The sequence below is a fragment of the Anolis sagrei genome, chromosome 12 (assembly GCF_037176765.1).
Source record: "Anolis sagrei isolate rAnoSag1 chromosome 12, rAnoSag1.mat, whole genome shotgun sequence".
NCBI classification, from domain to species: domain Eukaryota; kingdom Metazoa; phylum Chordata; class Lepidosauria; order Squamata; family Dactyloidae; genus Anolis; species Anolis sagrei.
The window spans coordinates 880,404-901,544 of record NC_090032.1 but is presented as its reverse complement, the minus strand read 5'-3'; the positions used below and the strand labels follow the sequence as shown (position 1 = coordinate 901,544).

The 21,141-nt window shown below is 43.8% G+C and overlaps 1 protein-coding gene across 1 annotated transcript in view; it reads right to left on the bottom strand.

Moving 5' to 3' along the window:
• UBAP2L (ubiquitin associated protein 2 like) overlaps positions 1-21,141 on the bottom strand; it is a 52,303-nt gene that overhangs the window by 15,764 nt on the left and 15,398 nt on the right. The window contains exons 8-18 of the mRNA XM_060757947.2: positions 19,778-19,890; positions 16,574-16,626; positions 14,454-14,539; positions 12,340-12,526; positions 9,977-10,229; positions 6,685-6,992; positions 3,723-3,895; positions 3,372-3,564; positions 1,399-1,453; positions 1,110-1,290; positions 762-834 (exon numbers count right to left, since the gene is read on the bottom strand). Of these exons, the coding sequence (XP_060613930.2) occupies positions 762-834; positions 1,110-1,290; positions 1,399-1,453; positions 3,372-3,564; positions 3,723-3,895; positions 6,685-6,992; positions 9,977-10,229; positions 12,340-12,526; positions 14,454-14,539; positions 16,574-16,626; positions 19,778-19,890 (1,675 nt within the window). The remainder of the gene's footprint in view (positions 1-761; positions 835-1,109; positions 1,291-1,398; positions 1,454-3,371; positions 3,565-3,722; positions 3,896-6,684; positions 6,993-9,976; positions 10,230-12,339; positions 12,527-14,453; positions 14,540-16,573; positions 16,627-19,777; positions 19,891-21,141) is intronic.

The window sequence follows — 21,141 nt, the reverse complement described above, 5'->3', positions numbered from 1 at the left end:
TGGAAGAGGGGCCCCAAAGGGCATCCTGTCCATCCCCTTCAGCCAGGTAGGAAAAACACAGTCAAAGCCCTCCCAACAAATGGCCATTCAACATCCAGAGAAGGAGACTCCACTGGAAGAGGGCACCCCAAAGGGCATCCAGTACACTCCCTTCAGTCAGGTAGGAAAAACACAGCCAAAGCCCTCCCAACGGTTGGCCAGCCAGCCTCCATGTAATAACATCCAGAGAAGAAGACTCCACTGGAAGAGGGGCCCCCAAAGGGCATCCGGTCAGCCAGTCAGGAAAAGCACAGTCAAAGCACTCCCAAAAGATGGCCATTCACCCTCCAGAGAAGGAGACTCCACTGGACTGCCATATCCTTTGCTATATTTGGAAGGGACCCTCAAAGGGCATCTAGTCCAGCCTCCTTCCGCCAGGCAGGAAGACACAGTTAAACCCTCCTGACAGATAGCTGTCTATCATCTCCAGAGAAGGAGGCTCCACTGGAGGAGGGGCCCCCAAAGGGCATTCAGTCCACCCCCTTCAGCCAGGTAGGGAAAACACAGTCAAAGCCCTCCCAACAGATGGCCATCCAGCCTCAGTTCAGAAATTGTTCAGAGAAGGAGACTCCACTGGAAGAGGGGGCCCCAAAGGGCATGCAGTCCACCCCCTTCAGCCAGGTAGGGAAAACACAGTCAAAGCCCTCCCAACAGATGGCCATTCAACCACCAGGACTGTCTAACAGAAAAGGGTCCCAACGACATGGAGAAAGCCTTCTTACCAAGAGGGTGGAAGTGGATGTGCGTCCGGAGGAAGTGGAGGAGGAGAGGCTGTTCTGCGGGGCCGACAACGTGCTGCTGGGGGAGAAAGAGAGCCGGTCAGGGGGAAACAGGCCGGCTTTGGGCCATCTGATATTATATTGTCATTACCTTATTGTATTATTTGGTTATTGATCACATTTTATTTGATGTTATTGTTTGTTGCACGTATTTTATTTTGCCTTATTGTGACAAGGATTGTAATTATTGCCAAGGTTTTGGAAATGGTGCATGAGACCCAATTCAACACGATAGGATGGGGATGGGGCAAAGCGCCCGGGATCCCACCCTCTCTCCCTCCCTGCTGCTACCTGCTGTGCTGCGAGGAGGCCGCGCTGGGCATCTCCTCGGCGTGGTTGAGGCCGCTGAGGACCGAGGGGTGCTGCTGCGGGGCGGTGGTCAGCAGGGAGGCCGCCGAGGTCGCGTCCGAGAGCGGGGCCGCCAGGCTGGGCGCCGAGGGGGAGTCCGGCTTCACCGTGGGGCCTGAGGGACCTACAACACAGGGCCAAAGGGAGAGGCAACCACTTACCCCACATGGCCCACGGTCTTGTTCCCACGGAGCCAGCCGTCACTCACCCTCTGTCTTTGCACTCCACTTACCTTCGGTCGCCTGCGTGGTTTGCAACTGCGAGGACGACACCGAACTGAAGCCATTCTAAGGACAGAAAGGCAGAGGAACGGTCAGCCCCGGCCTCGACCACCGGATACGAGCAAAGTTGTCGTTTTTGTTGTCGTTTTATTATTATTTCCAGTGTGTACACATTACAACACAACTATTGGTATATATAAAGTCACCAATTAATAATAGTAATTTTTGTTGTTCATTCGTTCAGTCGTCTCCGACTCTTCGTGACCTCATGGACCAGCCCACGCCAGAGCTCCCTGTCGGCCGTCACCACCCCCAGCTCCTTCAAGTAATTTTAGTAATAGTAATTTTACACCTTCTAATAATTGCACATGAAGTAAAGGCTGCCTACCTGTAACCGTGTTTCTCTGAGTGGTCATCTGTGAAATTCGCACATATGTGCGATTTCACAGAGACCACGATGGAGAAATAAATAATTATTACTTATTATCATTAAATTATTATTATTCCTATCATTAAATTAATAATTATTATCATTAAATTATTATCATCATTCAATTATTATTATTATCATTAAATTAATTATCATCAAAATCATCAAATTATTTTTATCATTAAATTAATTTATTGTCGAAGGTTTCATGGCCAGAATCACTGGGTTGTTGTAGGTTTTTTCGAGCTATATGGCCATGTTCTAGAGCAGGGGTTCTCAAGCTAAGGCCCGAGGGCCAGATGCGGCCCCCCAAGGTTATTTACCCGGCCCTCAGTCAAGGTCAACCTAAGCCTGAAACAACTTGAAAGCACACAACAACAACAATCCTATCTCATCAGCCAAAAGCAGGCTCACAATTCCCATTGAAATACTAATAAGTTTATATTTGTTAAAATTGTTCTTCATTTTAATTATTGTATTGTTCTAAAGTGTTTTTTTTTGCACGACAAATAAGATATGTGCGGTGTGCATAGGAATTCAGTCATGTTTTTAAAAAATTATAATCTGGCCCTCCAACTGTCAGACAGACTGCAACCTTGCCCTCTGTTAAAAAAAAAAGTCTCAGGACCCCTGTTCTAGAGGCATTCTCTCCTGACATTTTGCCTGCATCTCTGGTAAGCATCCTCAGAGGTAGTGAGGCAGGCGAAACGTCAGGAGAGAATGCTTCTAGAATATGGCCATATAGCTCGAAAAAACCTACAACAGATTAAATTAATTATTATTACTAATAAATTATTATTATTATCACAATTAAATTATTTATTTATTTGTTTATCGTGTCATCAGCAACCATACCATTGTGTTACAATTCTAACAGAACAAAAACACACAGATTAAAAAGAAAAAAAACACACAGATTAAATTATTATTATTATTAAATAAATTATTCTCATTAAATAATAATAATAATAATAATAATAATCACTAAATGGCTACATAAATCAATGGCAAGATGCACCCTTGAAATACTACATAAAATACCATACGAACGAGCTCTTGCAGAGTTAAAAACCAAGTAAAATTCAATATGATTAAAACTTAAGCAAGAGACACATTGGATAGAAACAAGCACACGAGGATTAGGGAAAAGCATCCCCAGAACAGTCCAGAATTACTAGGTTCTTGTGGGTTTTTTCGGGCTATAGAGCCATGTTCTAGAGGCATTTTTCCTGACGTTTCGCCTGCATCTATGGCAAGCATCCTCAGAGGGAGTGAGAGGCTCTCACTCCCTCTGAGGATGCTTGCCATAGATGCAGGCGAAATGTCAGGAGAAATGCCTCTAGAACATGGCTCTATAGCCCGAAAAAACCCACAAGAATCTAGTGATTCCAGCCATGAAATCCTTCGACAATACATAGTCCAGAATTACATTATTGACTTTTTGAATCTCTTAATTTCTAGTCTTGGATTGGACGAGAGATTCTGGGGGGCGTTCAAAGGCTCACCGCAACCAAAGAACCGAACATCTCCCCACATTGAGCACGAGAGCCCTACCTTGGCCTGGGCCAGGTCTTTCTGGGGCGAGGAGGAGATGGAGTTGGGGTACCGCCGGGTCTGGGTGGATCTCTGCTCGTAGAGGGGTCCCTGAGCGCTGTTCTGGGAGGTATACGTGGCCACGGAGGGCAGGGCGCCGCTCGGGTACCCCGACTCCGGGCCCTTCGTGGGCGCCATCGAGGACAAGGACTCACTGTGGAAAGAGAGCAAGGGGCTCACCCAGGGACTCCCGCTGCCAGGTTCTAGCTTCCCTGCAGCCCACAAAGGAGCGCTTTTGGCAGAAGGCGACCCAGCGTTCCCCGCAAAGGTTCCCCGCAAGGTTCCCCGCAAAGGTTCCCCACAAAGGCCTACCTGGCGCTGCTCGTGTAGAGGCTCCCTGGGGCCTGGCTGCCGGACCCGCTGGAGGCGGGCGCCGGTTCGTACTCCGGGAGGACGGGCTCCGAGCCGAACTGCAAGGCCCCAAACTGCAGGTTGAGCCCCGAAATGTCCGCGGAGCCAGGCATCTCCACGGCCAGAGCAGGGATCTGCGCGGGGACAGAGGAGCCCATTGAGTCCGGAGCAGGAGCAGAGCAAGGTCAGGGCGCCGCGCACTCTCGCTCTCACGCCATTCAGCCACATTCAGCCCCCAACAACCACCCAACTCAGGAAGATCAGGCATGGGTAAACATGGGCCCTTCATGCATTTGGGACTTCAACTTGAGCAAAATGTGCTTTGGGATCTCCCTGTCAGACTGTAGCACCTAAATAGTAAATAACCACTCACAAACTGGCTTGCTTTGAAATGGATATATTGCTTGTATCTCTGCAGCCAAGGAAGACACTGCTGACTTTTTCCCACCACCACTTCCTTTTAGACACCTTTCCTGCCCATCTCCCCCTCTTTTCAGTTTCCTTATTAGGACTTGTTGCTTCACAAGTTCCATAACATGGTTTCCAGCATCCTCTGCTGGCTTCAGAATGTCACAGAGAGAATTAATTCCGAGCTGAAATGCAAGGCCCCGAAACTGCAGGTTGAGCCCCGAAATGTCCGCGGAGCCAGGCATCTCCACGGCCAGAGCAGGGATCTGCGCAGGGAGAGAGGAGCCCATTGAGTCCGGAGCAGGAGCAGAGCAAGGCCAGGGCATCGCACACTCTCGCTCTCACGCCATTCAGCCACATTCAGCCCCCAACAACACCCCAACTCAGGAAGATCAGGTATGGTAAACATGGGCCCTTCATGTGTTTGGGACTTCAACTAGAACAAAATGTGCTTTGGGATCTCCCTGTCAGACTGTAGGATCTATATAGCAATATTAAATATCCACTCACAAGCCAGCTTGCTTTGAAATGGATATATTGCTTGTATCTTTGCAGCAAAGAAAGACACTACTGACTTTTCCCCACCACCACTTCCTTTTATACCCCTTTCCTGCCCATCTCCCCCTCTTCTCCGTTTCCTTATTAGGACTTGTTGCTTCACAAGTTCCAATACAAGGTTTCCAGCACCCTCTGCTACCTTCAGAATGTCACAGAGAGAATTAATTCTGAGCTGAAATGCAAGGCCCCGAACTGCAGGTTGAGCCCTGAAATGTCCGCGGAGCTAGGCATCTCCACGGCCAGAACAGGGATCTGCGCGGGGAGAGAGGAGCGCATTGAGTCCGGAGCAGGAGCAGAGCAAGGCCAGGGCGCCGCGCACTCTCGCTCTCACGCCATTCAGCCACATTCAGCCCCCAACAACCACCCAACTCAGGAAGATCAGGCATGGGTAAACATGGGTCCTCCATGTGTTTGGGACTTCAACTAGTGCTTTGAAATGTCCCTGTCAGACTGTAGGATCTAAATATTAAATAACCACTCAGAAGCCGGTTTGCTTTGAAATGGATATATGGCTTGTATCTCTAGAGCGGTCAGTCTGTAGGATCTAAATAGCAATATTAAATATCCACTCACAAGCTGGCTTGCTTTGAAATGGATGTATTGCTTGTATCTCTGCAGCAAAGGAAGACACTACTGACTTTTTCCCCACCACCACTTCCTTGTATACACCTTTCCTGCCCATCTCCCCCTCTTTTCAGTTTCCTTATTAGGACTTGTTGCTTCACAAGTTCCATAACATGGTTTCCAGCATCCTCTACTGGCTTCAGAATATCACAGAGAGAATTAATTCAGTCAGGATCATTCAGTCAGGAGGTCACGGAGGGAATTTGTGATGTCTTCATGCCATCAGAAATTGACTCCTGACAGTCCCACGACGACAGTGTTTTGGCAGCATAACAGATATTCTCATTTTTTTAAATAATAGAACCAATTAGAAAATGACATTTACAACCCAGGCACGAAAACCGTGTTACATAGTGCTATAGGATGGATAAATAGGATAGGATAGGGAGGGAGGGAGGTAGACAGGATAGGGCAGGAAGGTATATAGGTAATTACGTGGGCATGGGCAATCTATGCTTACATAATTACCTATATACCTTCCTGTCCTATCCTGTTTTTAGTACTTACAAAACTAAAGTTCTGGTGGTGAAAACCAGGGGGGGCTGGTGCTTTGCTTCTACAGTGTTGCTAAAGGTCTGGTGGTGAACATTTCAGAACTCTAACAAAACTTTCAAAATTTCATGATAAATGGCAGTTCCTAATTGGTTGTCATAAAATAATCAATAATGAAATAATAATGAAAGTTCTAGTGGTGAAAATTTCAGAACTCTAACAAAACTTTCAAAATTTCATTATAAATGACAGTTCCTAATTGGTTGTCATAAAATAATCAATAATGAAATAATAATGAAAGTTCTAGTGGTGAAAATTTCAGAACTCTAACAAAACTTTCAAAATTTCATTATAAATGGCAGTTCCTAATTGGTTCTGTCATAACAATAATCAATAATGAAATAATAATGAAAGTTCTGGTGGTGAAAATTTCAGAACTCTAACAAAACTTTCAAAATTTCATTATAAATGGCAGTTCCTAATTGGTTGTCATAAAAATTTTATTATAAGTGGCAGTTCCTAATTGGTTCTGTCATAAAAATCATCAATAATGAAATAATAATGAAAGTTCTGGTGGTGAAAATTTCAGAACTCTAACAAAAGTTTCAAAAATTCGTTATTATTTCATTATTGATGATTTTTATCATTATCATCAATAATGAAATAATAACGAATTTTTGAAACTTTTGTTAGAGTTCTGAAATTTTCACCACCAGAACTTTAGCAACACTGTAGAAGCAAAGCACCAGCGCCCCCTAGTGTTCACCACCAGAACTTTAGTTTTGTAAGTACTTTGGAACCATCTAGAAGCATGGGTTGCCCATGATGCCGACGTGGTTACCTTGGAGGTGAGGGAGGCCTTCTTCTTCTGCTGCTTGAGCTTCTGCTGGGCGGGCTGGGGGCTGGAGGACTGGTTGTCCGAGGATCCCGGGGACATCTGGGGGGCCGGTGGGGGGGCCTTGCCGGCCAGCGGGGAGCAGGAGGGGGGTGGGGGGACCGAGGAGGAGGAGGAGGAGGCGTGCCCCGCGGGAGGCTTGTCCTGCAGGAAGGCGTCCATCATGGCCGACGAGGAGGAGGAGGAGGAGGAGGGGAAGGCCTGCCGCTTGCCGAAGGGGCCGTGGGTCACGGGCTCCGAGGGGCTCTTCAGGTCTGCGGCCGGAAAGAAAGCAGGGCAAGCACATGACGAGGGCCCTCCACCACAAAGAATATAGGATGCTACCCATGAAAGGGACCCCCAAGAGCCATCTGGCCCAACCCCCAATCTGCCCTGCAGGAAAAGCACAATCAAAGCCCTCCCAACAGATGGCCACCCAGCCTCTGCTTGAAGATCTCCAGAGACGAAACGAGGGAGAAAATCCTAGAATTGGAAGGCACCCACTCCAATCTCCCATAAAGGAAGACACAATCAAAGCTCTCCCGACAGATGGCCACAGGCACAGGAAATACCATATGTGTGAATCCACAGAGACCACGATGGAGAAAAGCACAATCAAAGCCCTCCCGACAAATGGCCATCCATCTCCTGCTTAAAGACCTCCAGAGAAGGTGTGTGAGTGAGAGAGAAAGTCCTAAGGTCTATCCAGTCCAAATACCATAAAAGAAGGCACAATTAAAGCTCTCTCAGCAGATGGCCATCCATCTCCTGCTTAAAGACCTCCAGAGAAGGCGAGAGAGTGAGAGAGAAAGTCCTAGGGTCTATCCAGTCCAAGTACCATAAAGGAAGGCACAATTAAAGCTCTCTCAGCAGATGGCCATCCATCTCCTGTGTAAAGACCTCGAGAGAAGGCGAACGAGAGAGAAAGGAAGTCCTAGAGTTGGAAGGAACCCCAAGGTCCATCCAGTCCAACCACCATTAAGGAAGGCACAATTAAAGCTCTCTCAGCAGATGGCCACCCAGCTTCTGCTTAAAAGCCACCAGAGAAGATGGAGAGATAGAATCCTAGAGTTGGAAGGGACTCCCAAGCAACATCAAACGTATCAAGAGCTTTCTAGAAGATTCTATCTCTGCACAGGCACAGGAAACACCGTATGTGCGAATTCACAGAGACCACGACGGAGAAAAGCATAACCAAAGCCCTCCCGACAAATGGCCATCCATCTCCTGCTTAAAGACCTCCAGAGGAGAAAGAGAGAGAAAGGAAGTCCTAGAGTTGGAAGGAAGCCCAAGGTCCATCCAGTCCAACTACCATAAAGGAAGGCACAATTAAAGCTCTCTCAGCAGATGGCCACCCAGCTTCTGCTTAAAGACATCAAGAGAAGAGGAGAGAGAGAGAGAAAAAAAAATCCAAGCGTTGGAAAGGACCCCAAGGTCCATCCAGTCCATAAAGGAAGGCACAATTAAAGCTCTCTCAGGAGATGGCCATCCAGCTTCTGCTTAAAACAACAAAACAACAACAAAACTTTATCTCCCCAAGGGGACTCAGAGCCACCAGAGAAGGAGAGATGGAGAGATGTGCGAATTCACAGAGACGACGATGAAGAAAAGCACAATCAAAGCCCTCCCAACAAATGGCCATCCATCTCCTGCTTTCATGCCTGAGCGGAGATGGTGTTTTGGGCCAGGGAAGAGGCTTGTCTGAGCCCTGCCGAGCACCGGTCAGCCACTAATTCGAGCGGCCGGTGTTGCCGACACTCCCATGGGTTGCTGTGGCATACGCTGTCCCCCCTTGGTGGCTATGGGGCAGCCAGGAAGGGTCTACTGGTATGCGGGCGGGGGGGGGGGGGAAGGAAACGCCCCACGCATCGGGTGGAGCAAGTGCCTCTCTTTCAAGCCAAGGCATTTTCACAGCCTTTGCAAATCCTAGTCGTAAATCCAAGCAGTAAACTGTGCTGCCAGTTAATGATACTACTACTACTAATACTTATACTACTACTAATAATAATGATGATGACAATAATACTTATACTCATACTACTAATACTACTACTAATAATGATAATAATAATAATACTAATAATAATCTCATACTACTACTAATAATAATGACAATAATACTCATACTGCTACTAATAATAATAATGATAATACTCATACTACTACTACTACTAATAATAATAATAATACTCATGCTACTACTACTACTAACAATAGTAATGATAATAATACTCATCCTACTAATAATAATAATAATAATAATAATGATAATACTCATCCTACTACTACTACTACTAATAATAATAATAATACTCATTCTACTACTACTAACAATAATAATACTCATCCTACTACTAGTAATAATGATAATAATAGTCATAGAATCATAGAATCATAGAATCAAAGAGTTGGAAGAGACCTCATGGGCCATCCAGTCCAACCCCATTCTGCCAAGAAGCAGGAATATTGCATTCAAATCACCCCTGACAGATGGCCATCCAGCCTCTGCTTAAAAGCTTCCAAAGAAGGAGCCTCCACCACACTCCGGGGCAGAGAGTTCCACTGCTGAACGGCTCTCACAGTCAGGAAGTTCTTCCTAATGTTCAGATGGAATCTCCTCTCTTGTAGTTTGAAGCCATTGTTCCGCGTCCTAGTCTCCAAGGAAGCAGAAAACAAGCTTGCTCCCTCCTCCTCCCTGTGTCTTCCTCTCACATATTTATACATGGCTCTCATCATATCTCCTCTCAGCCTTCTCTTCTTCAGGCTAAACATGCCCAGTTCCCTAAGCCGCTCCTCATAGGGCTTGTTCTCCAGACCCTTGATCATTTGAGTCGCCCTCCTCTGGACACATTCCAGCTTGCTCATCCTAGTACTCATCCTACTACTGCTAATAATAATAGTAATGATAATAATACTCATCCTACTACTACTAATAATGATAATAATAATACTCATACTACTACTACTAATACTCATACTACTACTACTACTAATAATAATAATGATAATAATAATAGTACTCATACTACTACTATTAATAATAATGATAACAATAATAATACGCATACTACTACTACTAATAATAATAGTAATAATACCGATGATGGAGTCTCCTTCTCTAGATGCCTTTAAGCAGAGGCTGGATGGCCACCTGCCGGGAGGGCTTTGATGGTGCCTTCCTGCCTGGGAGGAAGGGGTAGGGCTGGGTGTCCCCTGGGGAGCCCTCCCGTCCTTCTGCTTCTATGTCGGCAAACCTTACCGTACTGGACGAGAGAGGAGGCCTGGCTGGAGGCGCCGATCTCCCAGGAGGTCCCTGTGCCTGTGCCGCCACCTCCTCCGCTGCTCCCGGCGGGCTGTGGGTGCTGAGCGGCCAGCTGGGCCAAGGCCTGGGCCGTCTTGAACTGCTCCAGGAACTGGGAGCCTGTGGTCGTGGTGGTGGCGGCGCTACCTCCGCCGGTGCCGCCGGCCTTGGCCTCGCCAACGTCGCCAAAGCCCTTCCCCAGCATGCTGACCTGGAAGAGGACGAGGAGGAGGACCGTCAAGATGACCACTTGGTGGGAATCTAATGCACACTTCAGTTTTGGAGAGGCAATTCAGCCCCAAAAGATGAGCATTTGATCCGGGTTCTGGGGGTGAAAATTTCAACTGCTAAAGTTCTGGTGGTGAAAATTTCAGAACTCTAACAAAACTTTCAAAATTTCATGACAAATGGCAGTTCCTAATTGGTTCTGTCCTAAAAATAATCAATAATGAAAGAGCAACATTCACTCAGAAAACGGGGGAATTCCAGACAAGAAACAATCAGGGCCAGCTAATCCCCTTTTCATTTCAGAACGCTAACAAAACTTTCAAAATTTTGTTATAAATGGCGGCTCTTCATGGGTTCTGTCCTAAAAATCACCAATAACGAAATAATAATGAAATTTTGAACGTCTGGCTTCTTACTGCCTTTGTTGTGAAGTGATTAGCTGGTCCTGATTGTTTCTTGTCTGGAGTTCCTCTGCTTTTTGAGTGTTATTCTTTATGTACTGTTATGATTTTAGAGATTTTTTTAATACTGGTAGCATAACAATAAAACATAACAGTAAATAAAGAGCAACACTCACTCAGAAAATGGGGGAATTCCAGACAAGAAACAATCAGGGCCAGCTAATCACCTTTTCATTTCAGAACGCTAACAAAACTTTCACAATTGAGGTGATTAGCTGGTCCTGTTTCTTGTCTGGAGTTCCTCTGCTTTTTGAGTGTTATTCTTTATGTACTGTTATGATTTTAATGATTTTTTTTAATACTGGTAGCATAACAACAAATCCTAACAGTAAATAAAGAGCAACACTCACTCAGCAAATGGGGGAATTCCAGACAAGAAACAATCAGAGCCAGCTAATCACCTTTTCATTTCAGAACGCTAACAAAACTTTCAAAATTTCAAAATGGCAGCTCTTAATTGGTTCTGTCCTAAAAATCACCAATAACGAAATAATAATGAAATTTTGAACGTCTGGCTTCTTACTGCCTTTGTTGGGAAGTGATTAGCTGGTCCTGATTGTTTCCTGTCTGGAGTTCCCCTGTTTTTTGAGTGTTGTTCTTTATGTACTGTTATGATTTTTAGAGAGTTTTTTAAAATACTGGTAGCATAACAATAAATCGTAATATTGTAAATAAAGAGCAACACTCACTCAGAAAACGGGGGAATTCCAGACAAGAAACAATCAGGGCCAGCTAATCACCTTTTCATTTCAGAATGCTAACAAAACTTTCAAAATTGAGGTGATTAGCTGGTCCTGACTGTTTCTTGTCTGGAGTTCCCCTGTTTTTTGAGTGTTGCTCTTTATGTACTGTTATGACTTTAGAGATTTTTTTAATACTGGTAGCATAACAATAAATCATAACAGTAAATAAAGAGCAACACTCACTCAGAAAATGGGGAATTCCAGACAAGAAACAATCAGGGCCAGCTAATCACCTTTTCATTTCAGAATGCTAACAAAACTTTCAAAATTTCAAAATGGCAGCTCTTAATTGGTTCTGTCCTAAAAATCACCAATAACGAAATAATAATGAAATTTTGAAAGTCTGGCTTCTTACTGTCTTTGTTGGGAGGTGATTAGCTGGTCCTGATTGTTTCTTGTCAGGAGTTCCCCTGTTTTTTGAGTGTTGTTCTTTATGTACTGTTATGATTTTAGAGAGGTTTTTTTTTTTCAAATATTGGTAGCATAACAATAAAATCATAACAGTAAATATAGAGCATAACAATAAAACGTAACAGTAAACAAAGAGCAACACTCACTCAGAAAATGGGGGAATTCCAGACAAGAAACAATCAGGGCCAGCTAATCACCTTTTCATTTCAGAACGCTAACAAAACTTTCAAAATTTTGTTATAAATGGCAGCTCTTAAATGGTTCTGTCATAAAAACCACCAATAACGATATAATTAAATTTTGAAAGTTTTGTTAGAGTTCTGAAATTTTCACCACCAGAACTTTAGCAACACTTTAGAAGAAAACGCACCCGAACCCTCTAGTATTGTAAGGGCTTTAGAACCATTTAGAACCACGGATTGCCCATGCCTCCTGGTGATATGCGCTCCCTTCCTTCCCTCCTTCCCGGCTTGCTTACCATGCCGTGGTGGGCGAAGGCGGCGCCGGATCCGGGCTGGGCGATGGCGCTCTGCTTGGAGTTGCTGAAGACCAGGGGCTGGCTGAGGGCCGGGGCCTGCGAGGAGGAGGAGGAGGAGTCCAGGTTGGGCGACTCGGTCTCCAGGGAAGACGACGGGCTCTTGCCCAGCAGCACCGCCAGGTCGATCCTGGAGGGAAGAGCAGCCCCCGCGTCAGCAAGGCCCCCTCGCCCAGCTTGCGTGTCGATATGTATTGACAGAGTTATAGTTATTGAAGACTGAAGCCATTTGGAGTGCCAAGGAAGACTGCGTATTTAGTCGAATGTCATTGTCGTGCTTGTAAATAAGCAGTTTTCCTTGGCACTCCAAAGAGCCAACTCATTATAGAGCAGTTGGCTGTTGCTGGAAGGGGTTACGCAGCGCCCTGAAGCTCAAGACTGGATCCCTTTGGAGTGCCAAGGAAGACTGCTTATTTAGTCGAATGTCCTTATCTTGCTGTAAATAAGCAGTTTTCCTTGGCACTCCAAAGGGCCAACTCATTATAGAGCAGTTGGCTGTTGCTGGGAAAAGTTACGCAGCGCCCTGAAGCTCAAGACTGAAGTCATTTGAAGACTGCTTATTTAGTCGAATGTCCTTGTCTTGCTTGTAAATAAGCAGTTTTCCTTGGCACTCCAAAGAGCCAACTCATTATAGAGCAGTTGGCTGTTGCTGGGAGAGGTTATGCAGCGCCCTGAAGCTCAAGACTGAAGCCGTTTGAAGACTGCTGATTTAGTCGAATGTCCTTATCTTGCTGTAAATAAGCAGTTTTCCTTAGCACTCCAAATGGACAAATCATTATTAAGTAGTTGGCTGTTGCTGGGAGAGGTTACGCAGCGCCCTGAAGCTCAAGACTGGATCCCTTTGGAGTGTCAAGGAAGACTGCTTATTTACAGCAAGCCCTAGCTTCTGCCAACCTAGCAGTTCGAAAACATGCAAATGTGAGTAGATCAATAGGTACCGCTCCGGCAGGAAGGTAACGGCGCTCCATGCAGTCATGCCGGCCACATGACCTTGGAGGTGTCTACAGACAACGCTGGCTCTTCGGCTTAGAAATGGAGATGAGCACCACACCCCAGAGTCAGACATGACTGGACTTAATGTCAGGGGACTACCTTTACCTTTTAGGGACTTTCTACTGATAGCAAATATTTCAGTCTCTCTATTTTGTTATGTTTTTGCATGTTGTCATTTTAAAAAGAAGACTCACCAGAGGTATTGTTTGTCATACATTGGTGAGAACAACTCTTCTGTTTTGCACAGTATTACTGAATTACAGTGAATTGAACTATATTTTCTTTTCTACTAAAAGCAACAGACTCCTGTGTAATTTTTTTTTAGTTTTTAATCACACTGATAGTAAAAGGGGCCGAGATATTCTGCGGTCTGCTAACACTACCCTGACATATCCTGAAAATAGTTATATGATTGCATACGTTAAGAACGAGTTTAGCAACTGGAATGTGAACAGCATGCACAGATCACAGAGGAAGTGAGACTATATGTCACAACTGCAGAGCTGGTCTTGAATCAATCAGGTGATAAGGAACAATATATGTCAACGGTCACCATTATTCTTTCTCGTTCGACAATTATCAGTAATGTGTAAGTTCAATTCAATTGTAAATAGTTGAAATGTAAATAAAGATAAAAGCCGCTCAGCTGGAGCAGAAAAATATAGGTTACCTGTAACCGTAGTTTCCCGAGTGGTCACCTGTGAATTCGCACAGCCCCGCCCATCCTCCCCACTGTTGTCATGCCTCTTCCTTCTGGCTGCGTTTTGCGGCAGAAGAGAACTGGAGGTGGTTAGCCCCCCACGGGCTATATATATTCTCGAGGGGAGAGTGGGCAGGGCCAACCACCAACGTTTTCAAATTTATCAGAAGATTCCGAAGCTGTTCTGCGCAGACGCAGAAATACCATATGTGCGTATTCACAGTTGACCACGTTGGGAAACTTATTTGTATAAGCATCAGCCCTTGGGCCAGCTAATTGATGGTTATGGGCCCAGTACTTAAGCGGCTGAAGGGGAAAAGGAAAGGGCCAAACTCCCAGCCCCAAAAGCACCACTAATGCTCACCTCTGTCCGGCCGTGATGGTCACATTTTCCGCAGGAAGCGGCACGGCGGAGACGTTGGACGCCGTGAAGATCTTGGTCTCCGAAAGCTGGGAAGAGAGGAGAGCGGAAAGGAGACTCAGAGGAAAGTCGAGGCTTGAGCTTGTGCCTTTGAGCCAAGAGAGGCAAACTCCAAACCATGTTTGTCATTCATTGCAAGGCCACAGGTTGAAGTCAATGCGGCAGCAAAAGAGATGCAGCGTTCACTGACCCCAAAGGTTTCCTGATTGGGCGCCATGAACGAGTTTCTTGAGCCGCAAAAGCCCAAACAATGTAATCAATTGTGGTTATGAATATTACCAGCCTTAGCCTACTATACATATTATAAAATATACTATATACATATATAGAGAGTATATATGTAGTGTGTGTGCATGTGTGGACAGATAGATATTTCGTGCATGTGTATATAGACTAAGATCGCTATATACAGTATATAGCTATCTTAGTCTATTAAATATTAGTAACCTTAGCCTACTATGTTTACTATACTATACGATATATATATAACCTATTCTATGTATACTATACTATATACATTATATATAGTGTAGGTATATTATAGTATATAGACTATATACAGTATATACTATTTATACCAACCTTACCCCACACACATATATATACACATACACAAAATATATACTATATACAGCAACCTTAGCCTACTATGTGTACTATACTCTTTCTCTCTATATATATATGTATATATATACACACTATTCTATGTATACTATATTATATAGATTATATATAGTATGGGTATTCTATACTATATAGACTATACACAGTATATACTATTTATACCAACCTTACCACATATATATACATACACAGACACAAAATATATACTATATACAGCAACCTTAGCCTACTATATATTAGTAACCTTAGCGTACTATGTGTACTATACTCTCTTTCTCACTCGATATAGATATAAATATATATATACACTATTTTATTTATACTATATTATATAGATTATATATAGTGTGGGTATATTATACTATATAGACTATATACTGTATATACTATTTATACCAACCTTACCCCCCTCTCTCTATATATAGTGTGTGTGTGTACATATATATACACATACACACACTATATACTATACTATATGCAGCAACCTTAGCCTACTAAATATTAGTAACCTTATCCTAGCATGTATACTATACTAGACATATACTATAGTATATATAATTACATACTATATAGATCAATATCAACCTCAGCCTCCTATATATACTATTTAGACTATATACAGTATATACTATTTATATCAACCTTAGCCTATTATATATATATAATAGTTTATTATATCTATAATATGTATAATATTAGTTGATATTAGTCTATATATATATATTAGATTATATATCAATATCAACCTCAGCCTGCTATATATACTATATATACAGTATATACTATTTATATCAACCTTAGCCTATTATATATATATATATATATATGTTTATTATATATATAATATGTATAATATTAGTTGCTATTATATACAATATATATATAATATTAGTTGATATTAGTCTATATATATATTAGATTATATATCAATATCAACCTCAGCCTGCTATATATACTATATAGACTATATACAGTATATACTATTTATATCAACCATACCCTATTATATATATATATATATATATATATATATGTATGTATGTATATAATATTAGTTTATAATATTAGTCTATGTATATATTAGTTTATTATTATTACTATATTAGGGTTAGGGTTATATTACTTTATTATTATATATATATATAATATTAGTTTATAATATTAGTCTATGTATATATTAGTTTATTATTATTATTATTATATACACACACTATATACTATACTATATATACTATAAATAGCAACCTTAGCCTACTGTATATTAGTAACCTTAAACTACTATATATATTCTATCATATAAATAGAGGAGAGTTTGTAACTCAGGGACTGCCTGTATCTAAGTCTGGATAGAGGACCGAAGCCCTCTTGTGTGTCATTCCGCCCAGGGTCATGGGGTCAAAGGGTGTGGGACCTGGCTGGAGTAGGGAAGGGGTGCTTACGTCTTCGTTCCAGTCCTCGGTGCCCCACTCCTCGGTGGCCGTCCTCCAGGCGCCTGCAAAAGGAGCCGGGAGAGAGGCAGGGTCAGCGGCGAGGGAGTCCCCCCGGAAACCCCGGGAAAAGCAGCAGCGGCAGCAGCAGCAGCGGCGGCGGGAAGGTTGGCGGGAGCACGGCAAGCAGCAAAGCAGCGGGAGCCCCACGCCCAGACAAACACAAGCGGGGGCCGAGGGAGGAGCGGAGGGAGGAACATGGGAGCACCACACGCAAGACGCCCCACACAGAGACCCACGGAAGCACCCCGGATGGGACCCCGGAAGGCTGGACTTGCCCCCAGAGAGAATCTCAGGGAAGGGGATTTAACTGCAAATTTTGTAAACACTGTTGTTTACATTTAATGCGGTTTTAATGTGTGCCTATTGGTGTATTTTAAATTGTATGCTGTTGTAGGTTTTTTCGGGCTATATGGACTCCAAACAGCCAGCTCGTTATTAAGCAATTGGCTGTTGCTGGGAGAGGTTACGCAGCGCCCTGAAGCTCATGATTCAACCCGTTTGGAGTGCCAAGGAAGACTGCTTATTTCAGTGATGGGCAACTTTTTGAGCTCGGTGTGTCAAAATTTGCCAAAAACATGAGCATAACTTGGGTGGGGTGTCAACTTTGAGAAAAAAACCCCATAATTTTGCAATATTTATAGTTTAAATAAGAAAAATGTATATTCCATGCTGAGTTATGGAGTGAACAATGCTCAAACGTGCAGATGTTAAGTTTGTAGAGCTTTTTACAAATTTAAGGATGGAATTACATTGGCTCTTATAAGGTTTACTTCTCTGTATGTGGCCACATGTCATCAAAAATAGCCATACGTGTCAGTGCTGACACGTTTGTCAGTGCTGACACGCGTGTCATAGGTTCACCATCACGGGCTTATTTAGTCGAATGTCCTTATCTTGCTGTAAATAAGCAGTTCTTATTTCTAGAGCCATGTTCTAGAGCAGCATTTCTCAACCTGGGGGTCGGGACCCCTGGGGGGGGTCGCAAGGGAGTGTCAAAGGGGTCGCTAAAAAAATAATTAAAAAACACACTTTTCTGTTGGTCATGGGGGTTCTGTGTGGGAAATTTGGCTCAATTCTTTGACTGTAGTTGAACTATAAATCCCTGCAGCTACAACTCCCAATTATCAAGGACCAAACTCCAAACTCCACCAGTGTTCAACATTTGGCCATATTAGATATTGATATCAAGTTTGGTCGAGATCCATCATTATTTGAGTCCACAGTGCTCTCTGGATGTAGGTGAACTACAACTCCCAAACTCAAGGTCAATGCCCACCAAACCCTTCCAATATTTTCTGTTGGTCATGGGAGTTCTGTGTGCCAAGATTGGTTCAAGTCCATCATTAGTGAAATTCAGAATGCTCGTTGACTGTAGGTTAACTATAAATCTCAGCAACTACAACTCCCAAGTGACAAAATCAACCCCCCCCCCCCCAGTGAATGAAAATAATTTTATGGCTGAGGGTCACCACGACATGAAGAACTGTATTAAGGGGTCACAGCATTAGGAAGGTTGAGAAACACTGTTCTAGAGGCATTCTCTCCTGACATTTCGCCTGCATCTACGGCAAACATCCTCAGAGGTCGTGAGGTCTGTTGAAACTAGGAAAATGGGTTTATATATCTGTGGAATGACTGTGGAATGACAAAGAACTCTTGTCTGCTGGAGTTGTTGATTATGATTTTATTTATGATGTTTATTATTATTGTTATGCGTTGTTAAAGGCTTTCATGGCCGGAATCACTGGGTTGCTGTGAGTTTTCCCGGCTGTATGGCCGTCTTCCTATAGCATCCTGTCCTGACGTTTCTGTCAGAAATCTTAAAAATTAACTCAGTATTTTTAATTACAAAAATTGATTAATCAATTATACAGGGACTCCGTGAGAATTCCTTGAAACAGGCCAGATGTCAAAGGCATGACTTCATGGCTTGTGGGCCTTAAATCAGAGTGTTGTTTACTGAAAGGGTTAGAACAGGCAACACTGCATTAAAGTATACACCTTGGGTCTTGTTCCACGTTCAAGTCTATGTCTAAGATCTTTAGGAAAGTCTTGTGCTCATGTTCGTGGATTCATCTTTTGGAAGAAGTTCCTGCGCTCCCGGTTGCGGATTTATATGCCTATGTTGTGAATTCCTGGTTTTTGCATGCACCTTGTCACTTTTGAACAGAACCGTGCTGTTTGGACTATTGCCTTTTGAAAGCCTTTATCCTATTGCTTTTTGGACATTGCCTTTGGCTTTTTCATATTTGCTTTCTTCAATCAACTGCTTGGTTGGCACTACTGGGCTCTGGGGTGGTGCCGGGTGCCAAGGCGGCGTCAGGCCGGAGTGGAACGAGACCCTCCCCGAATGCTTCCAGCCTGCCCCCCCCCCCTCCAAGCAAGTGGGGAAAGGCGGGAGCCCGCATGAGTTCAAGCAAGAGGCCCATTCAGAGAGATGGAAAGAGAGATGGGGAGAGGGAAGGGACGAGACAATGACATATCCACAGATATATTCCGACTTATTCCAAAGCCAAATAAAGAGGAATCATAAATAGTAGGAAGAGAAGGAGATCCGGGGCAATTAAGTGCACCTGGATTTCTCGTACCAGGAGCAGTGTCAAATTTTCGGGGATAATTTGACCCCTCACCCCTAATGTAATCAACTCCTGAAACAAAACAGAATGGAAAAAGAGGGGGGAAAAAAGAAAAGGACAAAAATAAAACACAGTGAAATTCTGTATACTTTAACAAGAAAGGCGGGGCGCAGCCAAGGCACCCCCTCCCCCGCCCCCTCCAGCGCCCCCCGCCTCCGCTTCCCCCTCCGTACCTGTGGATATTGTGGAAATTATAAAGAAAGGACTTGGACACACTACTCACTAAGAATGAGAATATGGAATGGGGTTCAATGTTGGGCGAGACGTGGGAGGCCCTTCCGCAGCACAACAGAACAAAGCGGGGGGTGGGACGTTGCTCTCCGAGGGCCCCCAACGGGCAGGCGGGGACCTCCTTCCCATACGGAAGGCCCCATTCCCACCATCCCTGCACACTGGAAACGCCCAATAACACCCAGGGCCCCCAGTCTGTGCCCTGACGGAAAGGGGAGCGTTTGGATGGCCTCTGAGGGGGCCCCTCCCATCCCACAACGCCAGTGGTGGCCCCAGTGCCACTTACTCGTCCCGTCGTCCGGCTCAAAGCTCCCGGTGTTGTTCCACGTGTTGCTGTTGCTGTTCCCATAGCCCTCCTCTGTGTTTGCGGGCTCGGCGTAGTCCGCAGGATTGAAGGTCCTGCCGAGGCAAAAAGAGAGAGAAGAGACCCAATTTGAATCTATGACATTATTAATTAATTCTTCATTATTATTATTATTATTATGATACAGTAGCTGGATGGCCATCTGTCAGGAGGGATTGAGTTGTGCTATTCTTCCTGGCAGAAGAGGGTTGGACTAGATGCCCTTGGGGGGGAGGGGTGTTCCCTTGACATTATTCTATGACATTAATCTATGACATTATTAATTATTATTATTATTATTATTTATTTTATTATTATTATGAAGTAGCTGGGTGGCCATCTGTCATGAGGGATTGAGATGTGCCTTTCTTCCCGGCAGATGAGGGTTGGACTAGATGCCCTTTGGGGGGATTTTTTCCAACTCCATGGCATTATTCATTATTATTATTATGATACAGTAGCTGGGTGGCCATCTGTCGGGAGGGATTGAGTTGTGCCTTTCTTCCTGCAGAAGAGGGTTGGACTAGATACCCTTTGGGGGTTCCCTTACAAATCTATGACATTATTATTATTATTATTATTATTATTATTATTACACAGTAGCTTGGTGGCCATCTGTCAGGAGGGATTAAGTTGTGCCTTTCTTCCTGGCAGATGACGGTTGGACTAGATGCCCTTTGGGGGGGGGTGTTCTGTTCCAACTCTATGGCATTACTTATTATTATTATTATTATATTATGAAGTAGCTGGGTGACCATCTGTTGGGAGGGATTGAGATGTGCCTTTCTTCCCGGCAGAAGAGGGTTGGACTAGATGCCCTTTGGGGGGTTCCCTTACAAATCTATAGCAATATTCATTATTATTATTATTATTATTATTATTATTATTATTATGCAGCAACTGGGTGGCCATCTGTCAGGAGGGATTGAGTTGTGCCTTTCTTCCTGGCAGATGAGGGTTGGACTAGATGCTCTTTGGGGGGCTTTTTCCAACTCTATGGCATTACTCACTATTATTATTATTATTATTATCATTATCATTATTATTATTATACATGAAAAGAAGGCCTCCTTTTAGAGGTTTGCCTGGATAGAGATAATAATAATGATAATGATAATAATAATAATAATAATAATTGATTTATACTCCGCCACCATCTCCCCCAATGGGACTCGGAGTGGCTTATATGGGGCCAAGCCCGCACAACAAATTACAATACAAAAATACAAATTGCAATAAAATAAACAACATAACAATAAGGTATAAAACATCAAAGCATAGAAGCAATATACACAAGGCATAAGAGA